General features: G+C 45.3%; 1 protein-coding gene across 6 annotated transcripts in view; it reads right to left on the reverse strand.

The window, feature by feature from the left end:
* Positions 1-26,811, reverse strand: part of enah (ENAH actin regulator) — a 231,414-nt gene that overhangs the window by 67,013 nt on the left and 137,590 nt on the right. For all 6 annotated transcript variants that reach the window (XM_033020598.1, XM_033020597.1, XM_033020601.1 and 3 more), the window contains exon 4: positions 3,211-3,295. In XM_033020598.1, coding sequence (XP_032876489.1) covers positions 3,211-3,295 — 85 coding nt within the window. The remainder of the gene's footprint in view (positions 1-3,210; positions 3,296-26,811) is intronic.

Genomic DNA, 26,811 nt, shown 5'->3' on the forward strand with positions numbered 1-26,811 from the left:
TAATGGATGGAATGCCAAAAAATGGCCCGCTTTGCTCATTGTTCGAACTATATTCATTCAGGCAAATGGGGAGTTTCCAAGACACTTCTGACGTGCACTCACTGCAAGATACCTAGCCTCAATCCTGCCCTTGGACCACTGTATCAATGTCTGCAAAGGCCTGTTAGACATCCTCGTTCCTAACTATGTTAACTCCCTTTTCTATACTGACAAGTTGAGGCCAATGGATTAGAGGAGTGACAAGATGGAAGTGTGGGAAAGAAGAGAGGCAAGCTGAGAGGGAGAAGAGGGGAGACAAGCTGGGAGTAGTTAGAGAAGAGACATGCTGGAGGGGAGGGGGGGGGGGGGAATTAAAGAGACAAGCAAGAGGAAAAACACACTGGGATGTGGGAAGGGGAGAAGCGAGCTGGGGAGAAGAGGAGGGACAATCTGGGTGGGGAAGGAGAGAAAAATTGGGGGGTAAGAGTAGAATCGTGGGGGGGTGGGGGGGGGGGGGAAGAGGAACAAGCTGAGGGCTGGGGGAAGAATGTAGGGGGCACTGTCCTGTGCACGGCTGCCCAGCCAGCAGCTGTCTGTCTTTTCATCTTTTTATTTTAGTTAGTTAAGTGTTTTGTTTGGAGGTCTAGACTTTTTTATGTGGGGGGTGGGGGGGAAGGGGGAAACTACCTTTCAAGGTCCCTACCTGGTCGGAGAGGCGGCTTTTCTCCGGGCTGCAGCTTCGACCCGTCCTCGCGGCCTACCAGCGGGCCTGGAGCAGCGTTTCCTGTCGGGGACCGCCCAGAACCTCGGCTTCGGCGGCGGCACAGCGCTGGAGCGCTATCGCGGAGCGGGCGATGCCTTGCCTGGGTCGCCGCTCTGGAACTCCGATGAGCTGAAGATCGCTGAGGAAAACATCGCGGAGCTGAGGGACTGTGGAGCGACCAGCTGCGGGCGGCGGCGCTGAACTTACACCGGGAGCCTGGAATCTCTAGATGAGATCGCCAGTGGTGGAGCTCCAACCGGCGTGGCGTTGTTGGCTTCGGAAGCCGCGGCCTCCAGTACGGAAGCGGCTATTCCAGGGTTCCCAAGCCGCTGAGAGGACTCTCCCGACGCCGGAGCAACATCACCCGGCGAGAACGGCCTGGAACATCGGGCCTCCGTAGAGGCAACTGTGGAGGCCTCAATGGGCCCGACTATGGGTGAACTGGGGTTGGGGACTGGACTTTGTGCCTTCCCTCATAATGGGAACCATTGTGGGGGGGATGTTCTTTATGTTTAAAACTCTTATTAATGTTATGTCTGTATTCCTTCTTTATGTGCTGCAAAATGGCAAGAAGCATTTCACTTCACTACACCTAGGTGTATGTGAATGTGACCAATAAAATACCTTTGATACCTTTGAAAGACAAGCTGAAGGCTGAGAAGCCAAACTAGGGGTGAAGAGACAAATTGGGAGGAGAGGGGAGAAGCCGGTTAGACGGGGAAAGAATGGGGTGGGACAGTGAAGAGGGAAAAAGTTTGTAATGGGGGGGGAGAGGTGAAAGAAAGGGTCAAGTGGGAATGGGAAGAGGAAAGAAGGGAGACAGCAGAACAGAAGACTGACAGATAAAACAAGAAAAAGAGATGGAGGAATACAGCTAGTTAAAATGGATAGACAAAATAGAGGAAATAAACAAAATAACTGGGATTGGAGTCAAACTGAAATCCGATAAAACACTATCCGACCATTTACAAACCTCGTTGCTTCGACATCTGACTCATCGGGTAATATTTGCAGTTTCCACTCAAGTCCAGCTCCTGACATGGTTCTGTTGGCCACCCTCCCTCGAAACTTACCCAGTACCGCTTCCCATGTTCACTCTTGTAAATCCTGGCTAAATCAGAGTTAGTATAAAGTAAAGGATTTATGCATCTACAAGGCCTGTTAGTCTTTTTCTGTACCAAGCCACAAGCTGCGCGCTGGTGCCAGGAAGTCTAGGTCCTAGATCAATATTTCAGATAAGGTGAGGTCCAGATGTCCTCTTAATTGTTAAAATGTGTAAGGACTCTGCAAAGAAACTCCAAGGTGTTTGAATTTGAATTGATTTTATTAGGGACAGTGCATATTAATAAACATTTGCATGTAATATGCAAGATTGTAGCCAGTAGCTAATTTCCATCTTTAGTCCCAACACAAGGTAAACACATCCCAAACAAGGTAAAAACAAAAGACAAAAACAAAAACAAAACAAACAATAAAGTAAAAAAGTAGCAATTAAAGAGTACCATAGGTTATTTTTAATGTAGATTATGATTGCAATTTTGATTTTGCAGTAACCATGTTTTTAGATGTTTGGTAAATGAGGTAATGGTTGGCAGATCCCGTATGACGCATGGTATCGCGTTCCAGGTCTGCGACGCTCGATGTTGTAGACGTATTGTCTTGATTGGATAGCTGCATCGGGATTGTAAATAATGTTAATATTGTTGCAGGACAGTTGTACTGCTGTTTAATGATTGGCTGAAGTGGGAAGCCATGGCTAAATTGTTTATACTGCCAGGGGAAATGCTGCATTATTCAGTTAGCTGACTACTTTCCAGAAGCTTCTGTAGAAACATTGTAATGGGACTCTTTGTAATTGGGTTGGGGAACTGTCAATAATACTTTAATCGATATGTGTGATTGGCTTGTAAGGGGAGCCACCCCTATGTAGTTCGGCCCCGCAGGGTTCGAAGACCTATAAATGGTAGCCCCCACTAGGTCCGTTGTTGATCTTCTGTAAGGGTGCTTGGGACTGCGTGACCTTTTGGAAGCGTCTGCTTGCACGAGGCTGAAGGGCTTGGCAGATACAAGGATCGAACCCGCGGTGGTTAAGTATTGTATAGGGGATTCGTTGCTTGTTCAAAAAATAAAGTTCAGTGGTCCAGTGCTTGACTCAGTGTTTTACTGAACTAGACTAAGGGGGGTAAGTCTTAGGAGCATATTTACACTCTAACCTTAGTGGTTTTCTGAAACTTTATTGTGCAATCTCTTGAAAATTAAAAAAATTGGAGTTGGAATATTGGTAAAATAATCTCAGTCTGGAAAATGTGTAAATCCGGCACTACGGTCATAAGTGTGCCATGTTAGTGTAGTTTTATTGTACATCCTTTCCAGTTTGAAGAAAATTATACATCCGTCCCCACCCAGCTCCACCTGACTCATTTCCTATGTCAGCAACGGCTTTCACCAGGAAAAACACACATTCTTACCGTCTCTGAATCTCCAGCTCCTCCTGACATGGTCCATTCTGTATTTGTGGGAATAGCTGAGAGTTCTGTCTGGACAATGTTGGACCTATAAAAAAGGAATTGACAAAAAATGTTTTAAAAGCTACCCAATGATAAAATATGAATGCGGTCCTGAATCGTACATTGTTCTGCATCATCTGTTAGTGTTACTTGGTTTTAGACCTGGAGTCGTAAAGTCACAGAACTATACAACAAAGAAAGAGACCCTTTGGCTCACCTTGTCCATGCTGGCAAAGTTGGCATACTGGGCTAGTCCCATTTACCTGCATTTGGCCCATATCCCTCTAAATGCTTTATGTATGCGTTCAAATGTCTATTCAAAGTTGTAATAGTATCCACTTCTATAGCTTCCTCTGGCAGCTCATTCCAGACGATGACTACGTTTACCCAAGTGAAAAAGTTACCTCTTATGCCCCTCTTAAATCTCCCCAACCCCCACCCCCACACCTTCAGCCTATGGCCTCCAATTTTAGAATCCTCTACCCTGGGGAACAAATCAGCGAGTGTTCACTTTAACCATACCCCTTGAGATCTTGTAAGGCTCAATAAGGTCACCCTTCAGCCTCCTTCGCTCCAAAGACAAATGTCTCAGCCTATCCTACCAGGTCAAGTCTGCTCTGAGACAGATAGATGACAAAATCTGCTCTGCTCTGAGTCTGAAGAAGGGTTTCGGCCCGAAACGTTGCCTATTTCCTTCGCTCCATAGATGCTGAGTTTCTCCAGCAATTTTGTCTACCTGCTCTGAGACAGATAGATGAGCCACAGATAGATGACAAAATCTGTGCTGTACCTGGCACGGAAATCTTTGACGGCCACTTGCAAGGGGAAAGCATTTAGATATGTAAGTTCCTATTCACGAGACAGCCAAATTGACTCTCTAATCAGGGGCTATGAGCCAGAAATTTGTTGTTTCTTCTGCTCTGAATAACTGCTTTGATTCTGTTATAGTCCTGTTAAAATTATAGGGAGAGGAAAAGGAACCGCCTAACTGCTCCCATTGTAAAAATTAACAAAGCACTGCTCAACTCGGTGCTGGTGCGTGTGCTCATTCCAAAAGGTCGGCCATCCTGGCGTCAAAAGATTCTCCTTCTTGCATCCATCTGAAGTCACATATCTCCATATTACTGGGTACATGCAAAGCTTGCTAGCATCCTGTATTCAGGCTGCCCTTGTGTAGTGGGAAGGTCACAACTGCTGGTTCAGATAGTGTAGCCTGTCCCCGTTTCATCCTGTTGATCCTCCTTGACTGGCCAATTTAGGTAGAGATTGAGTAAGGTCTTCCAGTCAGTCCAATCCAATTCCCCACTAATCCCACATCTAGGTCTCATAATAGCAATGTTACAAAATTTTGAGATTTTAAAAATCAAGTCTGTAATTTATCCCATCAGATAAAGCATAAAAATAAGTTTAATTTGACACCTAATTCACTTTCATATCTCAAGTATTTAAAAAGTTATGGCCATTTTCATACTCGGAAATGAGCATCTTGTTCCCTATTGATTTTCTATGGACATAACAAAAAAGTTGTGATCGTGAACAGTCAAAAGCCCATAACTTTCTTAAAAATTAAGAGAACTGAATGAAATGTTCAGTTATCATAGATTGAATCATTCTGAAACAAATATAAAATAATCTTACTTGGATGACCTGAAATTAAAGCATATAATTAGTTAGTTACCTAATTGTAGCTAATTTCAGACTTCAATTACTAGATCTAAACATCTATCCATTTCTTAATAAATGATTAACATTTTTAAATAGCCTAAATGTCCAAATAATATTCACAAATAAATCACAATAAAACATGATTTTAAAATCTCATTTACATTAATTTATAGGCCAAATGGAAGGAATTCAGTGTTCAATTGCTGTAAATAAATGCCCCATTTAAATCAGCTTTCCAGTGGGTCCCTGTGGAACGCGCTGGTTTAGAACGTTCACATTGCGGTAGATTTGTGCCCCAAATGCCCAGAAAAATACTGCGCGATATAATGGGGCCAAATTGAGCTACTCGCAATATTAAACTTAGTATAACGGGATCTTTAGAAGCCCTTTTTAATGTAAAAATATACAACCTTCCTTCAGTTGTCTGCTTTATGAGACTCTGCGGTTGCTGGCGGTCGCGGGTTTAGAGATTGATTTTTAAACTACTATAACTATTATACGAGGCCTTTAAACCTAATAATAGCTTTTGCGACGGGGTCTTCCAGCGATTTTTCGTTAATAATTAACTAGGCTGAACATCTTCGATTTGAACAGCCTAGAGAAAATCGCGTTTTAAACCCGCCCCCTCTAAACGGCACCAAAATCGCGCACACCCTCAGCGGCAGATTTTCAAAGACGCTTCAGGTAGGCTTTGCAACATACCTACTCATAAGGAATAGGAGTAGAATTAGGCCATTCGGCCCATCAGCCATTCAATCATGGCTGATCTATCTCTTCTAACCCCATTCTCCTGCCTTCTACCCATAACCTCAGACACCTGTATTAATCAGGAATCTATCCATCTCTGCCTTTAAAATATCCACTTACTTGGCCTCCACAGCTTTCTGTGGCAACGAATTGGACAGATTCACCACCCTCTGACTAAAGATACTTTTCCTCATCTCCTTAAAAGAATGTCCTTTAATTCTGATGCTCTGACCACTCGTCCCAGACTAGACCTCTTGTGCCGACAAATGCTCATCATAGGTTAACCTACTCATTCCTGGGATCATTCTTGTAAACCTCACCTGGACTATCTCCAGCGCCAGCACATCCTTCCTCAGACATGGTATCCAAAATTGCTCTCAATATTCCAAATGCAGCCTTACCAGCACCATAGAGCCTCAACATTACATCCAAGCCTTTGGTTCACTGGTTTAGTAATTTAACCACAAAACCCTCAGACTATTATACAAACACACGTAGCTCACTAATGACATTCAAGGTACAAAACTTGCTCTTTTGCTCAGGTCTGCTGATCAGGTCTGTCACAAATCTTTGCTGATGCTCACGGGCAAAATGTTGGCTCCGTGCCTTGTAAGGAATCTCCTGCCTGACTTCTGACAATGGCAGACAGTTTGAACCAAGTTCTTGGATGAACCTTTCGCCCAAAATATTGCCTGCTTTTAGCAAATAGCTTTACTGTCAGTTAAGATCTAGTCTTCAACTAGGCTATTCTTTGATTCATTTTTCTCTCTAGACTATCATTCTAAATTAATCTTTCCCTACTGCCCTTTGCGCTCGAGATAATTTTGTTGTATGTTTAAGAGCATAGAAACATAGAAAGCAGGTGCAGGCGGAGGCCATTCGGCCCTTCGAACCAGCATCGCCATTCATTGTGATCATGGCTGATCGTCCCCAATCAATAACCCGTGCCTGCCTTCTCCCCATATCCCTTGATTCCACTAGCCCCTAGAGCTCTATCTAACTTTCTCTTAAATCCATCCAGTCATTTGGCCTCCACTGCCTTCTGTGGCAGGGAATTCCATAAATTCACAAAAGTTTTTTCTCACCTCAGTCCTAAATGGCCTCCCCTTTATTCTAAGACTGTGGCCCCTGTTCTGGACTCGCCCAATATTGGGAACATTTTTCCTGCCTCTAGCCTGTCCAGTCCTTTTATAATTTTATATGTTTCTATAAGATCTCTCCTCATCCTTCTAAACTCCAGTGAATACAAGCCTCTAACTGGTCCAGAACGCAGCCGCCCGACTCATCACCCATACCAAATCCTGGCATCACATCACTCCAGTCCTCAAACAACTTCACTGGCTTCCCATCTCCCACCGGATCACCTACAAAATCCTGATCCTCACCTACAAAGCCCTCCACCATCTGGCCCCCCCATATCTCATTGACCTCCCCCCCCCCACCAACCCTCACGGTCCCTCAGATCCACATCAGCCGGTATCCTCTCCATCCACAAGTCCAACCTCCGCAGTTTTGGGGACAGAGCCTTCTCCAGGGCAGCTCCCAGGCTCTGGAACTCCCTCCCCCAACTGATCCGCAATTCCGTGTCCCTCACCATCTTCCAGTCCCGCCTCAAGACCCATCTCTTCACCTCTGCCTATCCTTAGCCCCCCCGTCCCTTTTCATCTGTGCATTAATTGCCTCATACTGTGTTTTGTATTGAATTCTGTCTTTACTTTGTGTACCAGTCATGTCTCTACTATTTATTTCATTCCCCTTACATGTTTTTCCTCTACATGCTCAATTTTTGTAAGGTGTCCTTGAGACTCTTGAAAGGCGCCCATAAATAAAATTTATTATTATTATTATTAGTCTTTTCAATCTTTCCTCATATGACAGTCCCACCATCCCAGGGATCAATAGGTGCGAGGGAATCTGAAGGGGCCTGATCCAAAACGTCACCTTATCCATTATCTCCACAGATGCTTGTCTGACCCGCTGAGTTACTGCAGCATTTTGTGTCTTTCCATAGGAAGTACAACAGTTTCATTTATTCTTGGAATATTTGCTGTATCGTCACAAGAATAGCAACAGAAACAATGGTTGAATAGTACCAGCATAGGCCAACATCTCTTGACCTGCTCACCCTCAGTTAGTAATGTTATTCCCCCTTGGTCAATCCATCCTCCCAAATACTCAGTCCAATCACTACCCCTCCTTTTATCCATCCTATCTGTTCTCAAGGTCTAAACTCTTGCTCCAATGTTTTTGAGAGACTGCATTGCTGGACCATATATTTCTTGTATCTTGCCACACCATGTATCTTGTAACTTGTATCTTGCCATAACCAAACAATAAATTTAGTAATTTGGTATGATCGAGTGTGATATGTTTTTCCCAAATTTAGGGAAAATTGTCATTGAAAACCAGATACATATAACTCCAAAATAATGTTGAAAACAGACAGAATGTACTGGGGCATTATGGTGGTGCAGTGGTTAAATTACTAAACCAGTGATCCAGAGGCTTGGATGAACAACTGAAACATGCTGGCTTAAATCCCACCATGGCAAGCATGGAATTTACATTCAGTTCATTAAATAATCTGGAATTTAGTAGGCTACAAATACATGGCTTGCTAGGCCATTTCAGAAGACAACACTGTTGAAGGTGGAGTCAAACCAAAGGACAGATGTGGTAAGGGTGCCAAGTTTCTTACTTTGAATGTCATTAGTGAGCTACGTGTGTTTGTATAATAGTCTTTTAGTTTTGTGGTCACCATTCAAGAAGCTAGTGGTTAAATGATTAAACCAGTGAACAACTGAAACATGCAGGCTTAAATCACAGCATGGCAGGCATGGACTTTACATTCGGTTCAATAAATAAGAAAAACATTAGCCTCTTGAATGGTGACCACAAAACTACCAGACCACTATAACTCGCCATTCTCCCGTTGCAAAAACACAGGTCATTCAGTTAAAAGGTAATGCTTGCATCCCCTCTCTTTCCGCCCCTCCACCACCGCAGTCGTCAAACTATTTTTACTGTCATCGTGGTAAGTTCCACTGTCCATGTAACACGTTATCACCTATTCCACAGCTAACAATGGGCCATTGTGGGCTCCACATTTCCTTGATAATTGCTGCTTTTTGCATATCTTCCATTCATTTGTCCTAAGTACCGTCTAATCTCTCGTTCCCCTTTCCCCTTACTCAGAAGAAGGTTCTCGACCCAAAACGTCACCTAATCCTTTTCTTCAGAGATGCTGCTTGTCCCACTGAGTTACTCCAGCTTTTTGTGACCACCCATTGTGAATTGTTTTGTTTACGTAACTCACGCAAGTTGGGGCTGCATGTAGTTGGGTAGTGACACCACAGCGGTATAAACATTGACTTCTCTAACTTCAGATAGCCCTTGCTTTCTCTCTCCATCCCCTTCCCCTTCCCAGTTCTCCCACCATTCTTACTGCCTACATTCTATCTTTGTCCCGCCCCCTCATCTGACATCAGTCTGAAGAAGGGTCTCGAACCGAAAAGTCGCCCATTCTTTCTCTCCAGAGATGCTGCCTCACCGGCTGAGTTACTCCAGCATTTTGTGTCTACCTTCAATTTAAACCAGCGTCTGCAGTTCTTTCTTGTGCAATAAATGATATCCTTGCCAGCAATGCTCACATCCCATAAGATGAAATATAAAAATTGAAGTTTCTAAACGTTGGGGATCAATAAAGTTAGCAATTAGAACTGGGACTTGCTTTTTATATTCAGTCTATCAGCCGATTATAGTTTTCAACATTTATTAGTCCGAAGAAGGATCCTGACCCGAAACATTGCCTATCCATTTCCTCCAGAGATGCTGCCTGACCCATTAAGTTTCAGTTAATGTTACAGATAAACCCTCCCACCAATTGGGTAATGGAAATTCACAAATCACTACCAAAATCTAGGATGCAAAATAAAATTCACTTTCAAAGAATTTAATTAAAAAAAACTAAATAAACAATATTATTTTCAACTCACTTTTCTTGATGCATGTGCAGATGACACAGGTTTGTGTAATAGAAAATCACTATAAAGACCGTTATTTTAGCAATGCAATCGTCCCCAATAAGCCGATATAACCTGCATTTATGTTTGTTTGTTTTGACAAATTAAAAATTGTCAACTCTTCCGCTTTATAGGCCAGAGTGCACACTAATAATGGAAAATCTCTATACTCAGCAATGACTATTTGTTGCAGTTTTTGTTGTACTGACAAGCCAGAGCTTTCTGCAAACATTAAACACACATAAAGAAATACTGCTGAATGACAAGTGACTGATCTATAATCACTTTCCCATTGGCCAAACACGGGAAATTAGCTAATCGATGTAACATCATAATGCCAATCGCCTTGATACAAAATATCCAAGTTTCATGATGTGAACACTGCAAAATTAAGAGTTGAAAATGCTTCAATGGCTTCTGTATCCTGAGAAACAGCAGTGTCTGTTCCTAATATTCAACGAATTGAAAATGCAGACCATTTTGACTGAAGATCCTTTTCCTTAGTCACATAGAACCAATCAGCGTGGAAACTGGTCCTTCGGCCCAACTCGTCCATATACAAAATCTAAACAGAATATGATGTAAGATATTGAGAACTCTTCAGAGAAACATGACTAATGTTTCAGGCCAATGATCTTTCATCGTTTGAAGGAGCTTGTCATGCCATAGGTGAAGGATTAAAAAGCGTGTCTCGTGATTGTTGCATGGCAGCTTTTAAAAACTTCAAATTAGGAGAGAGAAAAACATCCTCTCAACCCCAATTAGAAAAGAGAACAGCTAAAGAACATTACACCCAAATGTAAAACCTCTACTCCTTTCCACCGATCGATTCCTACTTTTCATCGAAACTTTAATTTCATCTCTGCACACCATCGCAGGCTGACATCCCAAAATGTTAACTCTGCAGAGATGCTGTCTGATCTGTTGAATATTTTCAGCATTTTCTGCTTTTATTAATTGTATTGGTGGAGTCACATTTACAACCCAGACCAGGCAAGATCAACAGATCTGCTTTCTTCCATGTAATATTTTAGTAATGGAGATCAGTTTTGATTGACAACCTACAAACGTCAAGCTCACCATTGCTGATGTCAGGTTCTTACTGAGATTTACCTAATTATATGGAGCAAATTCCCTAGTTGCCATGGAGGGATTTAAATTTGCATAACTGCGTCAATAGATCAAGCTTCTGGATGTTAGTTGTGTCATTTAACAACCATGTTTCTAAATCCTCTGCCAATGCAAATGACAGCAGCACTTTTGACTATATTTAATGCATCAAATTGTCTGCTTTCTTTTGGTTATCGTACATAGTGTTATCTTAACATGGTCAAAGTTTATACAGCAATTGAGATGGGGGGGGGGGGGGCGAGGAGGGGGGGAAGGGGTCAATGCAACTTCCCACAGTTCTAGGTTTATAGGAAAGTAACAATGATAAAGAAACTCAGGAACCCTCTGTAGATAGCCCACAATAAATCATTAGAAAAAGCTTGAGAACTAGAAAATGGATGCCCAAACCAGTTAACACAAATGATGACAGTGCTTCGATCCCTGGACAGTACAAAAGACTGAGAGAAGACCAGAATTCTGAAAAGAATCCAAATCTGAAAGGGAGCCCACTTATGTAATATTTGAAATGTTCTTTTAAACTCAAAATAATTGAAAAAAGACACATCCCTAGATTATTTCAGACAAATTTAGAGCCGATAATGCTCAAAGCTCAGTGTTTACAGAAACACGCACAGTACAACTGAACAATTCAGCCCATAGTTAAAAATACAATCCACCGACCATTCATTCTAACTAATTTTAAATATAGATTTCAGCACTGATTGAGAAAATCAAAACAAAGCGGAAAGCTCCTAGCACATATCTCTTGAATGTCAAGACAGTTCTAAAGCATCTGTTAAGTGCCAATGCTGCAAGAAAACGCACAAGATTAATGGCATAAACCGAGAAATAAGAGCTACACAATTAACTGGAGAAGACCTCTCTAATGCACCACTGACAGTTTCCAGTCCAACTGATTTATACAAATCTGAACACACACGCAGCTCTGTAAACACACGCATTTAAGTGTTCTGCATTACACATGATACCTCCAAAAACGAGCAAACATCCCCTTGGTTATCCCTTCAGTAATATAAATGATAGCTGAATTTTTAGTTGGAATCCTGTCATAAATTATTTGTAAATTTCCGTTTTAAATCAAGCAGCTGCAAAGAAAATCAAGAGGAAAAAGTTGGTAAATGAAGCTGCTCAAAACATTCCATGCAGAACATCTGAAGGGCACCTACATGTCAAAATGAAGGCTTGGTCTCGCTTCTGGCAGCACAGATAGTGCCACATACCATTACTTGCATCCTGAGACGCGGAGCTCGGAACACGCTCCCGCGACGTTCCATCTTGCAGGTGAATCATCATGTTCACCTCGAATCCCAATATATCTTCAGAATTCCTCTCAACCATTATCGCTCATTCTTAGTGGAACCAAGATAACATTCACCATGCTCTCCCACAGGTGCTTAAGTAAGTGGATGCATTTTAATCAGTCTGGGACTATATCATTCATGCATTTTACAGCTTCTATCCATCAGAGGTTAAGTCTACCTGCTCTAGTGCCCTGGCCCTTACTGGAATGCTCTGCATTTCCTGTTTGTACTGAATAATTAATATTTGCTCCCAGTGAGCCAAATGCTGTATTGCTTTATGCTGCAGCACCCTTGTGACTGGGACTGCTGCTGCATTTAAACAATCCTGCCTTCAGTTAAATCACAACTGCCACACGGGATGTGAAACTATTAACCTTTAAGCCAATTTAATTTTTCTCAGCTAAAATACTAATTGCCTGAAGTTTTGTTCTGCATGTTCTGAACTTTGAGATTTCTCTAAATGTGATTGTGAGGGATACTGATGACAAACACACACCATCCATGACTCATGCTCACATCACACAATAAATGTTGGTGCTCAAAGCAGACACGCATCAACTTCACCCATATTTTCACTAATACACAGTGGCCAAGTTGTAGAGCTGCTGCCGCAGTGCCAGAACCTAGGTTCAATCCTGACTTCGGCTGCTGTCCGTCTGGAGTTTGCATGTTCTCCCTGTGGCCACGTGGGTTTCCACCAGGTGCTCCAGTTTCCTCCCACACCCAAAGACATGCAGGTTTGTAGGTTAAATGGCCACTGTAAATTGTCCTGGAAGTAAGAGAGCGGATGCGAAAGTGGTAAAAATAGAAGTGTGAACAGGTGATCGAAGGATGGCGTGGACTTGGCGGGCCAAAGGGCCTGTATCCATGCTGTAACTTTTAATTAAGCTCCTGGATTAAAAATATACTATTTGGAGAATTATTTTCTTTTTAAAATTCATTATACAAGTTTCAAACAATTGCTTTCTTGAACCGTGGGTTTCTCAGTTAGCTGTACATAAGTCATCAAGCTTATCCCTGACCATCACCTTCAGCACTGTTACCATTACTTCAGCAACATAAACAGGAAGATTCAATATGCATATGTCATTTTTCTATTTGTGAACGGCACCAGTGCCTCTGTCAGTCCAGACCACAACAGAGGTCAATGAGCCCGTCATCCGGAAGTACGGCACTGGAAGACTTCAAAGCAATGGACGCTCTCGGTTGGGCACAACCTCCAGGCAAACCTGCAGGGTTCCTGACTAATCCTTGGTGTTTCAAGCTGAACAGAGTTGTTTTAGTGACACGAGACAGCGCAGCACTTTTTTAAAGTGGTTGTTTGCTTTAGAAGGCAAACTTAAATCAATGAAAACAAATATCTGCCTACCAGACAAGTGGTACATTTAAACTAAATTTTGGAAGCCCAAACCACATGGACAAGCAAGTGGTTATAATGCTTCAGCGATTCTGCAAGGCAGGTGACAAAGTTAGTCAAAGAAAGGCTGTGAATTTGGAATGATTTTCAAAAGTCTCACCATGCGTCGAAAGATAGCAAATCTGTGCTTCAAGAAATGTCAGAAGTAAACATACTGTCTAAATGCTTTGCACTAAAGTCTTGCTTTTGCAGTGTTTTTGCTTCTCACTGTCTTTTATAACTTATGTATAACTATCGAATGTGTATTGTCTGAGTCAAGATGCCCGTGATACTGCTGCAAACAAGATTTTCATTGTACCAGTACCTCGCCGCACTTGTGCATATGACAAAAAACTTAACTCGAACAAGAAGGTACAATTGACAATATACAATAATTAATTTAAGAGACAGTTAGATAAGCACTCGGATAGGCAAGGGATGGAAGGATACACTGCAGGTACACAGGAGATGGGCAAAATGCTTGTGACGTACATGGTGAGCTTAAGGGCCTGTTTCTGTACCCAACATTGATCGGGAAAATGCTCAAATAGTCCATTGATTTTTGTAGTAATTATTATTGATATTTTGGATTGAAAGAAGCATGGAGTTCAATAATGATTCAAAAGTTGGCAGTGCAGTTGACAGCTGAAGAGAAAAGATTTACTCTGCAGTAAGATTTGGATGGATTCATCGCGACTGAAAAAAACCAAATAGAATTTGATCTTGAGCAGTGTGAGACAGTCTGTTTGGGAGCTGCAACATGGCAAAGGCAATAGTAATACATGGATACTGAGAGGCATGAAGGATCACAGGGAACTTGGGAGTGTATGTATACATATCTTTAAAGATAGCCTTGCAGGTCATTTGGGATACTTTCTACATTTGAAGGCCCTACAGAAGTTTGTCAGGTTTATCAAGGAAGAGACGGTAAACTCCGATAACCCATTATTTAATTGTTGAGAAATCCTGATAGTTTGCATCTTACTAGATTTTTTTTTTAAATTTCAAAATGTACTTGATTCGAGAAATAAATATATACAATACATGATCTATCCGACATATACAAAACTCCATCCTACATTCTCGGAGGCTATACTGTACATACATTCAATACTGCTTACACAAATGACACAATTTTTTCCCCCCACCCTGTCTCATGTGGCCCATTGGCATGGAATCCTTTCCCTTAATTTTGAGTGGTGTCACCATAACCCTGCCCCCCCATGTTCAGAAGCGGAAAGACCCTATACTGTGGTCCACCCCCACCGAGCCTTGGCGTTGGTTGCACAGAGCTTCAGTGCGTCCTTCAGCACGTACTCCTGCAGTCTGGAGCGGGCCAGTCGGCAAAATTTCCCAACTGACATCCCGCTCCGCTGGGAGGTCAACGAAGCTCGGGCAGACCAAAGGGCGTCTTTCACCGAGTTGATGACCTTCCAGCAGCACCCGATGTCAATCTCTGAATGCATCCCTGGGAACAGTCCGTAAATCGTAGAGTCCTCTATGAAAGAGTTGTTCGGAATAAATCGTGACAGGGACCCTTGCAAACCTCTCCAGACTCTCTTTGCAAATCCCCACTCTGCGCTGGTAGTGAGCTTCCGACGGTGCAGGAAGGATCTGACTGGGAGGGCTCCCCTCAACGCCAGCCAAGCCAGGTCTTGGTACTTGTTGGTGAGTTCTGGCGATGAGACATTTTGCCAGACAAGCTGGGCAGTCTGCTGTGGAACCACGCCACAGGATCCATGGAGTCCTTTCCCTGCAGTGCCTGCAGGATGTTCCGTGCTGACCACTGCCCAATGGACTTGTGGGCAAAGGTGTTGATCCGGAAGAACCTTTCCACAAACGACAGATGGGGCGGCAATGTCCAGCTGACTGGCACATTGCGTGGCATCTGCGCCAGGCCCATCCTTTGCAACACCGGGGACATGTAGAACCTCAGCAGGTAGTGACACTTGGTGACCACGTGCCTTGGCTCTACACTACGCCTGCTGCAGCCACACACGAAGGTGGCCATTGGGGTGAGGGTGACGTTCAGCAACTTTTACCCCCGTTGTCTGCCGACTTGTGCACTGGCACCCATCGCACCTGGTCCATCCTTGACCCCCAGATGGGACAGGCCACACCTGCGCCAAGTACAGCAGCCCCGAGACCAAATTTTTTCCCGCTGCTTCCACAGCTCCAGTTTCTTCCCCACCTTAGCTATCCGCTCCAGCCAATTCCTGTCACACGCCTCAGCCCCCCCGAACCAGATCCCAGCACCTTCAAGAAGTCAGGCTTGATGGTGATAGGGACGGAAGATCGGTCGAGCCAGTTGCCAAAGAGCATGGCCTCGCTCTTCCTGGAGTTCACCCTGACTTCCGTGGCCGACTCAAACGGGTCACAGACACTGGTTAATCTGCAGACCGACCCTGGATCCGAGCAGAAGACGGCGACATCGTCCATGCACAGGGAGGGTTTGACCTGAGTGCTCCCACTGCCTGGCTCACGTCCTTCCTAATGGACTCGGCTAAAGGTTCAATACAACAGATGAACAAGACAGGGGAAAGAGGGCAAGCCTGCCTGACTCCAGACCTGACTAATTCTCACCCATTGATTTGGATTGCGCTAGAGACATTGGTGTAGAGCAGTTGGATCCAATTCCTGATTCCCTCCCCAAAGCCCATTTTGGAGAGCATGCCCCTCATGTACACGTGCGATATCCTGTCGAAGGCCTTCTCCTGGTCCAAGCTGACTAGGCAGGCAACCACCCGTCTGTCCTGCACGTAGGCAATGGTATCTCTCAGCATTGCCAGGCTGTTTCCTGCCAGGTACATCACAGGTTTGGTCCGGGTGGATCACCCGTCCCAGAGCAGACCTGACCCAGTTGGCGATGGCCTTAGATAGGATCTTATAATCAACATTCAACAATGTGATGGGTCTCCAATTCCTTATATCATTCATCTCCCCCTTCTGCTTGTAGATTCCTCATAGAGTCTGACATGCTGCCAGCTAGAAACATGTCGTTGTACACTTCCAGCAGGTCCCACAGAGCCGAATACAACTTGGCTGGTAAGCCATCACTTCCAGGAGTTTTACTCGTCAAAAGATCGGATGGAGCCAGTCAGCTCCTCTAGGGTCAGTGGTTGGTCCAGACTCTCTCGCTTGCTGTCCCCCAAGACCTCCGTGATAGAGGACAGGAAGTTCTGGGAGGCGGTGCTATCTGTGGCCTTTCTGTCATACAAATCCGTATAAAAGGATTTGCAGATCCTCAGCATGTCTGTCCGCAAGGATGTTACCGAGCCGTTCCCCCTCCCTAAGGCTGTTCATCACAGAGCTCCCCCTGTGAACCTTATGGAAGCGTGAGCACGTCTCATCCTGCTCCACGTGGCGGACACTGGATCTGAAGAGGATCTTGGAGGATTCGGAGGTTAAGTGCCGAGCTTGCCGGCCCTTCAACTCTCTAAGATCCTCACATCCACCCTTCTCGACTGCAGAAGGAGCAGTTGCTGCAAATCTGTCTGGAGTTGACACAATTCCCTCTGTCTTGATGTTCTCCTTGGTTGCTTCCCACCAGCGTGTCAGGGAGTCAAAGAGGGGCTTCACCGTTCTCCAACATGCCTAGTCCCTCTTTAGGTCCTCAATGTTCTCTGGGGTCAACAGCTTCACATTTAACGTCCACGTCCCTCTGCCTGCCTTCCGGTCCTCCTGTAGGTGACAGGAAGCCTGAAGGAGGCAGTGGTCAGAGAGGAACCGGTACCGGTGTGAGGTCGATGTGTCTGACCGTGACGGCCATCGACGTGAAGAGGAAGTCTATCCGGGACCGGACTGAACCGACTGGGACCCGATTGCATCAGGAGCTTGGAGGTGTTGTCCAGTCAGTTGTCGGCACTGCCAGATCATCCAGCCTCATTGATGATGCAGTTGAAGTCCGAGCGGCTGGGACGTGGCCAGCAGCGGTGGAAGCTACTGGAGAACGGCCAGCCGCTCGCTCTGCACGGGTGAGGCATATACATTAATCAGCCGGAGCGGAGAGCCACGGTACATTACATCCACCACGAGGAGACGCCACCCAACCACCTCTCTGACCTCAGTGATGGCAAAGCTCCCTCCCCGTAGCAAGATCGCCAGACCGGAAGCGCAACATTCATTGCCCCCTGACCATACCGACACTCCGTGGGGCCACCATCGCGACCACATCCGATAGCTGTGGAAGTGTAGCAGCCCGCACTCCTGCAGAAAATTCACGTCCGCCTTGACCTTGGCCAGGTACTGCAAGGCGTTTACACATCGCAGAGTGTTCTTTATACTGCGCACGTTTAGTGATGCTAGTTTTAGCTCCATTAACCTTAAAAAAAATCACTGACCGCCATCTTATCCTCTCATGCACATCGCTTTGGTGAATTGATCACCGTTTCGGGGCTCAGGTACTGGGTGCTGGCATCCTCAAGGAGGGGAGTCTCCTCTGGTGTAGCGCGAGTTGTTGTTGGGGGGGGGGGACCCTCCTTGTTCCTCCCATCTTCTGGACGTACCACCTCCTCTGTCTCCCGGAGCTGGGGCCCATCGGCCGCTGCACTGCTCCTAGTCTGCCGGAGCTGGGGCCCATCGGCCGCTGCACTGCTCCCAGTCTGCCGGAGCTGGGGCCCATCGGCCGCTGCACTGCTCCCAGTCTGCCGGAGCTGGGGCCCATCGGCCGCTGCATTGCTCCCGGTCTCCCGGAGCTGGGGGACAACAGGCATGTCCGATCTGCTCACCCGTTCTCTTCCTCTGCCTCCGTCGTCAGGTCCTCGATGTCGTCTCATCCTCCGACGAGGAGAGGCTGCTGGCGTCAGCCTGGGAGAAGACTCTTTTCTTGGACTTATCCGTCCCCTCCGTCCTTAGCTCTTTGGGCAGAGCCCTCTGGTGTTTCCTACCATTTACCACCTGCCATGCCTCCTCTTGTTCCCGCTCTTCCATCGACTCTCCCTCCTGGACAGGGGTGGCTAGGGGTCCGAGGTGGTCGGGCTGTCCTCATCCGTTCTCTCTTTCTGCAGGGGTCTTGGCAGTAGTGGGTCGTCTCGCCCACCCACTGCCCCTCTTATCGCCTGTGTGTAGGTGCTGCCTCTTATAGGGCAGGCCCTGTACTGGTGGCCTGCCTCCCTGCACAGGTTGCAGTTCTTGTTCACTTGGCAGTCCTTTGTCTCGATGGCTTCCAGCTTGCAGTTCTTGCAGACAACTGCACTGCATTAGGCCGCCAGGTGCCCACGTTTGTTGCATTTCCTGCACACCCTGGGTTGCCCCGCGTAGGTCATGTACCCTCGGTTCCCTCTGATAGCGAACACCGAGGGAGGGTGGATGATGGCTCCCTTCCTGTCCACCCTCAGCTTCACCTTGACTTGCCGCTTGCTCGTCCAGATCCCGAACAGGTCCTTCACATCCGCACAGTTCCCTGCTCCCTCGACACAACGAGCAAGGAAAGTGAGGACATCCACGACGGGCACATGTGGCTTAAACATGTGCACCGTGATCGTCCGTTCCTTCTGGGTGGGGAGCGTGAAGAGCGGCTGCACCTTCAGCAGCGACAGCAGGGCTTCGTTGCCCTTCTCTGGGAAGTCTTGCGTGAATTTCTGCCATCCCATTAGATACTTGAAAGTGACATCAAAGTATCCATTACCGGTGAAATCCTGGAGACAGTAAATGTCCTCGGCCTCAAATGTGCAGGCCCCCAGCAAGACCTTCCTGACGAATAGGTCCCGCGAGATGGGAGTCCCCCTCCTTCACGCTCACTCGCAGGGTATTGAGGATACCCTGTCCTCCCGCACCATTTTGCTGCTGCCATTCTGACTGGATGAGGTGTTAGGTTGGTTACCCAACCAGCATGGATCCACCTCTAATCTAAGCCAGCAACTGACGGACTCCTGGCCACCGACGTGACCTCCAATTTCAATCCGTCCTAGATCCGTGATCCTCGTCCTGGGGGAACCACCAGAACTGTTCTGATAAGGGACAGTTCTAAACAGGGAATTATAGACCAGTTAGCCTGACATCAGTGGTGGGGAAGATGCTGGAGTCAATTATAAAACATGAAATAGCCGCACATAAGGATAGCAGTAACAGGATCGGTCCAAGTCAGCATGGATTTACAATGGGAATATCATGCTTGACTAATCTTATTAAATTTTGTGACGATGTAACTAGGAAAATGGACAAGGGAGAGCCAGTTGATGTAGTGTACCTGGACTTTCAGAAAGCATTTGATAAGGTCCCACATAGGAGATTAGTGGGCAAAAATAGGGCACATGGTATTGGGGGTAGAGTGCTGACATGGATAGAAAATTGGTTGGCGGACAGGAAACAAAGAGTAGGGATAAGCGGGTCCCTTTGGGAATGGCAGGCAGTGACTAGTGGGGTACCGCAAGGCTCGGTGCTGGGACCGCAGCTATTTACAATATACATTCAATGATTTGAATGATGGGATTCAAAGTAACATTAGCAAATTTGCAGATGACAAAGCTGGGTGGCAGTGTGAACTGTGAGGAGGATGCTATGAGTATGTAGGGTGATTTGGACAGGTTGGGGGAGTGGGCAGATGAAGTTTAATGTGGATAAATGTGAGGTTATCCACTTTGGTATCAAAAACAGGAAGGCAGATTACTATCTAAATGGCGTCAAGTTGGGAAGAGGGGAAGTACAACGGGATCTGGGGATCCTTGTTCGTCAGTCTATGAAAGTAAGCATGCAGGTACAGCAGGCAATGAAGAAAGCGAATGGCATGTTGGCCTTTATAACAAGAGGAGTCGAGTATAGGAGCAAAGAGGTCCTTCTGCAGTTGTACAGGGCCCTAGAGAGACCTGGAGTATTGTGTGTAGTTTTGGTCCCCTAATTTGAGGAAGGACATTCTTGCTATTGAGGGAGTGCAGCGAAGGTTTACAAGGTTAATTCCCGGGATGGTGGGACTGTCATATGCTGAGAGAATGGAGCAGCTGGGCTTGCACACTCTGGAGTTTAGAAGGATGAGAGGCTATCTTATTGAAACATATAAGATTGTTAAGGGTTTGGACACGCTAGAGGCAGGAAACATGTTCCCGATGTTGGGGGAGTCCAGAACCAGGGGCCACAGTTTAAGAATAAGGGGTAAGCCATTTAGAACAGAGATGAGGAAACACTTTTTCTCACAGAGAGTTGTGAGTCTGTGGAATTCTCTGCCTCAGAGGCAGGTTCTCTGGATACTTTCAAGAGAGAGCTAGATAGGGCTCTTAAAAATAGCAGAGTCAGGGGATATGGGGAGAAGGCAGGAACGGGGTACTGATTGGGGATGATCAGCCATGATCACATTGAATGTCGGTGCTGGCTCGAAGGGCCGAATGGCCAACTCCTGCACCTATTGTCTATAAGAACAGATACTACATTTGATTTTAGCCAAAAGGCCAAGAGATACAGCATGAAAACAGGCCCTTCGACCCACGAGATGTTTATTCTCATGTAATGCACAAATGTTGATTCCTGTACTCTCTAAATTCACGATGGCCCAGTTCCCACACTCCCATTAAACACACAGGGTGCTTGGGTTCTCTCATGCTCTTTTAACTTATGAGGGCCCAGTTTCCATTGCTCCCTTAAAACGCACCTGGTTCTGTTTCCTTCACCAGAAAATATATTACACCGTTGTGTATGGTACAAACTTCTACCTACACATTGCTCCTACCCCCAACTCCCCCACCCCTCACTTAACCAGTTTACACAGCTTAACCAGTTTTTCACCTCCAGCTCTCCAACCCTCCCCCACTACCAACTTTTAGTCTGAATGGTCCCGACCCAAACGTCACCCATCCTTTTTCTACAGACGTTGCCTGACCAGCTGAGTTACTACAGCACTTCGTGTCCATCTTTAGTCTCGAGATTCTGCCAGTCTTACACTAAAGTCTCAAGTGTGCTGGATTAATGGAGTTTTACTATACGCATCTCTAAAGATGAGCAATAATAGTCATTAGACTTAGCTCTGGGACTGGAGTGGGGTGGGTCCCAAAAGAACGGTAAATTAGGTGGATCCAAGATGAAATCAAAGGATACAGGAACAGTGCAGGAAAATGGGTATGAAGTAAAAGATCAGGTCAGACCTTAATAAATGTGAGGCCAAATACCTCTGTTCAACTGTTCTCCAAGCACATCAGCCATATGTGTACGTTTTCCTATTCTTCAGAAGGACAATGATTGTGAATAGCCTGCTAATATCAATGCACCAACACCTCCTGGCGAGCTTTTAGACACTGATAATTAGAGACAAGGCCATCTTATTCCCAACTAAAATGCAGCCATTCATTTTCAACCAGAATGTCCATTCTCCTTCTATCATTAATTCAGCAGAAAGTAAGGATTTATCACAATATTTTTCTGGGTAAGTTCCACAATATTAATATGGCGGTGCCATATTTCATGAAGCTATCCAGCAAAACTGCAAAACTTTCATTTTAATAGTGCATTATTAAGGAGATGACTAAACCAACATAAGCTTTCCACTTCTAATCAATAGTATTTTTGGAACACGTAACACACTTGAGTAGTTGTCAATGCCAAATGCACTGAAAGGTATTGATCAGTTTCAATATATCGTCATAAGATACCTTAATTAACCTGACAAACAAACCTTTTGGTATATAATGCAGCTGGCCTCTAAGAACCCTTCCTTTTCCCAATTGCAATAGTAATATTCACAATAGAGAGGCAGTAAACAGATGGCAATGGATGGTTTTAAACAATAGTCAGATGCAAAAACATATTCAGGAATTTGAGTACGAGTAGAATTAGATTGTGCATATTATTCATTTATAAAATAAACAGAGCATGGGTTTTTCTTGTAGAACATTTCACTGAGCTAATTCCATTGCTGCGTATGTGAGTCACATCTTCTCCTTTTCTGGACATTGCAATACTAAATCTAAGAATCAGTAATTGATGTGGATAGAGAACTGACTGGCAAACAGGAAGCAAAGAGTAGGAGTAAACGGGTCCTTTTCACAATGGCAGGCAGTGACTAGTGGGGTACCGCAAGGCTCAGTGCTGGGACCCCAGCTATTTACAATATATATTAATGATTTGGACGAGGGAATTGAATGCAACATCTCCAAGTTTGCGGATGATACGAAGCTGGGGTGCAGTGTTAGCTGTGAGGAGGATGCTAGAAGGCTGCAAGGTGACTTGGATAGGCTGGGTGAGTGGGCAAATGCATGGCAGATGCAGTATAATGTGGATAAATGTGAGGTTATCCACTTTAGTGGCAAAAACAGGAAAGTAGACTATTATCTAAATTGGTGGCCGATTAGGAAAAGGGGAGATGCAACGAGTCATGGTACACCAGTCATTGAAAGTAGGCATGCAGGTGCAGCAGGCAGTGAAGAAAGCGAATGGTATGTTAGCATTCATAGCAAAAGGATTTGAGTATAGGAGCAGGGAGGTTCTACTGCAGTTGTACAGAGTCTTGGTGAGACCACACCTGGAGTATTGCGTTCAGTTTTGGTCTCCAAATCTGAGGAAAGACATTCTTTCCATAGAGGGAGTACAGAGAAGGTTCACCAGACTGATTCCTGGGATGTCAGGACTTTCATATGAAGAAAGACTGGATAGACTCGGCTTGTACTCACTAGAATTTAGAAGATTGAGGGGGGATCTTATAGAAACTTACAAAATTCTTAAGGGGTTGGACAGGCTAGATGCAGGAAGATTGTTCCCGATGTTGGGGAAGTCCAGAACAAGGGGTCACAGTTTAAGGATAAAGGGGAAATCCTTTAGGACCGAGATGAGAAAAACATTTTTCACACAGAGAGTGGTGAATCTCTGGGACTCTCTGCCACAGAAGGTAGTTGAGGCCAGTTCATTGGCTATATTTAAGAGGGAGTTAGATGTGGCCCTTGTGGCTAAAGGGATTAGGGGGTATGGAGAGAAGGCAGGTACAGGATACTGAGTTGGATGATCAGCCATGATCATATTGAATGGCGGTGCAGGCTCGAAGGGCCAAATGGCCTATTCCTGCACCTATTTTCTATGTTTCAATGTAATGTTACATTAAAAGAAGAGCTATGTAACACTTCAAATCTATGCCAACTCAGAAGGTCTGGTCAGTCGCTTTCCCTACATTTCTGTTCTTCTGTCTCAAATGCCCAACCAAATTCCCTTGGACAAAAGCCCTGACAGATTTCATTTACATTTTCTACACAACAGTAAATGCTACATCGTAAGTATTCTGCATCAACATTTTGCCCAACTACAGGCAGTGAACCATTCAATATTGGTGACAGTTTCTGCTGATCTCCATTCTCAAAACATGTCATGAACTTCTATACTCAATCAAAACTTCTCTCATCTTTGCTCTAACTAAAGGTTCTCTAATCTATCAAGCATCTGCATTTCCTTATCCTGGAATGCAGTAAGCCATTTGACCTTGATGAATATTTCCAACATTCATTTCAAATATCTAGCGACTGCAGTTTTAATGCGAAAATCTTTTTTCTTTCTCTGTCCTCAATCATCTCCTAATGTAATCTGCAGAGGAATCATTTATCACATATGATCTCTGTCCCATTATTTTCCATCTTCTCCCTTCCATGCAACATAAAATAGCTTCAATTTCTTCTAATTTTTCTTGTTCTGAAGAAAGTTCACTGACCTGAAATGTTAACTGGCTTTCTCCAGTCTGTCCTGCTGAATTGTTTAGCATTGTCTGATTTTAGGTTACAGAACCAATTAGGGAACAGGTTTAGCCCTTGTGTAATGAATCAAGCCTAGTTGGTAATCTTGTAGTGTCGGGGGTAGGAGGGGAGGGGGAACACATGGTATAATTTTTGCAGCAGTTTAAGCAGCATAATTGGTTTTGAAAAATATAAGCTTCACCTAGAGCAAAGTTAGAAGTAGACTCTGGGCTATGGTAGATATGGAAAGTGGATTAAAAGGCTTCCTTGTTGTGATGCTTGGTGGACCATGTGGGGTGGGAGGACCATTGCTCCTCCCGTGCAGCAGGTGGCGTTGCACAGGATAAAGGAAGATGTTTTGTACATCGTTTTCTCTGTCTATACACAGTGGGAGTGTGCAATCAGATCGTGTGGTTGCAGCCACTTTTAGTTGTCTTGCTGCCACCAGCATCGCCGTATGGTTTTGGAGCTGTAGTCTCACAAAAGGCGCCGAATGGCAAGGAAGAACCAATCTCGTTTGCTTCCAAAACGCTTACTACGGCCGAGAAAAACTACAGTGAAGTGGAGAAAGAAGCACAGGCGATCGTGTTTGGTGTCCGGGAGTTCCACCAATATTTGAGTGGGCGACATTTCCTGCTCATCACCGACCACAAGCCGCTGCTGACTGTTTTCAGTCCGGAGAAATGTTTGCCTGTCATGACGTTGCAGCGTCTACAACATTAGGCCCTGATCATGATGGGATAGGATTACCACATCATTTACCGATAGTCTGACGGGCATGCCAATGCCGATGCATTGTCTCGTCTACGGATTGGACCCGACCTGACGTATGATAAAGAGGCAATTATGGAAATTGAGACGGACGTGAACTTGCTCAACACGCGGGTCATCGACGATTTCCCCGTCTCCGCAAGGACAGTCGCCAACTGCACGAGCACGGACCCCATTTTGTCGAAGGTACGACATTTTGTCACTCAGGGGTGGCCGAACAGTCCCCAAGCTGGACAAAGGATTCCGCTCATTCCAGAATGCGCAAACGGAAATCTCCTCAAAGGATGGCATTCTGCACCGCGATTGTCGATTGATCATTCCGACAGAACTGCGATAACAAATTCTGAAAATGTTGCACAAGACACACATTGGAATTGTGCGAATAAAGGCACTCGCCCGCATGCATGTGCGGTGACCGAATATCGAGACCGATATAGCCGACCACTGCAAGGACCGCACACCATGTGCCGAAACAGCGCCGAATCCGCCGGAAAAGACCTCTGCATGGCTCGTCCCTGACCAACCATGGCAGCGAATCCACATAAATTTTGCCGGACAGTTCCTGGTGGACATGTGGCTGGTCGTCATGGACGCCCATCCGAAATGGCCACATGTTATCCAAATGAATAAATATCCGACCACCGAAACAACCACTGCTGCGCGCGATGATTTGTTCACCATTTGTGGATTGCCCTTAACAATCGTAAGCGACATCGGACCCCAATTTGCCTCGCAAATGTTAGGTGACTGGTGCAAACATCACTCAATCGTGCATCTGACATCAGCACCTTTTCATCCACCCTCAAATGGTGAGGCAGAGTGGCTCGTCGGCGTTTTCAAGCAGGCCATGAAACGTGCTGTAGGAATTGATAAGAAATCAAAACAAATGGCATTGCGCGATTTCATACAGCAATATCGAACCATTCTAAACTGCACTACCGGTCGAACTCCAGCGGAGATGATGCTCGGACGTAAGGTGCACTCTCCCCTATCAGTTTTGAATCTGACCCGTAACTCTTATACGGCGCGCACTCAGCCAACGAAGCCGAACAAGTCCAAATTCGACATTGGCGACTACGTATATTACCGCAATTATACGGCCAAGCAAAGCAAATGGTGCGCTGGCACGATCATGGCTCACATTGGAACCAAAATGTACACCATCCAAGGACAATGCCGACGGCATGATGACCAATTAAGAAGCCACGTTCCTCCAGCAAAGACTGACCAGAACCAAGCAGTTGTACACTCCCGTGCCGAATCGTGTGAATACTGGAGTGCCTGACTTGCCCCTTCCCAGGCCCGATGAAGTTCCGCCAGATGAACTCCCCGCCGATCTGCCTGTGGTCCCTCGTCGATCGACACGTTGCAATCGTGGTATTCCCCCAAGGCAACTCATTCAGGAATAGAGACATTCAAACTGGAAAGGGAGAGTGTGATATTTGGTGGACCGTGTGAGATGGGGGGGACCCGTTGCTACTCCTGTGCAGCAGGTGCCGCTGCACAGGACAAAGGGAGATGTTTTGTACATAATTATCTCTGTCTGTACACAGTGCGAGTGTGCAGTCAGATTGTGTGGTTGCAGCCATTTTTAGTTGTCTTGCTGCCAGCATTGAGTTAATGTAATAAAGACTTCTGTTGTACCTTGAAGACTCTCAAGTTTTATACAGACATAGAACAAGAACATGAAACTAGTAAACTAGTAAAGTGAAGTAGTATCTCTTGCCTGGCCTTACGCTGGCCCCACTACTCTTTCAGCTTTCTCCCCGCAATGACAATTAGTCTGAAGAAGGGTTCCCGACCCAAAATGTCACCTATTTATGTCCTCCAGTCATGCTGTATAACTTGCTGAGTTACTACAGCAATTTGTGTCTTTTCCTGAAAAATAACCAGAA

This window comes from Amblyraja radiata, chromosome 5 (assembly GCF_010909765.2).
Source record: "Amblyraja radiata isolate CabotCenter1 chromosome 5, sAmbRad1.1.pri, whole genome shotgun sequence".
NCBI classification, from domain to species: domain Eukaryota; kingdom Metazoa; phylum Chordata; class Chondrichthyes; order Rajiformes; family Rajidae; genus Amblyraja; species Amblyraja radiata.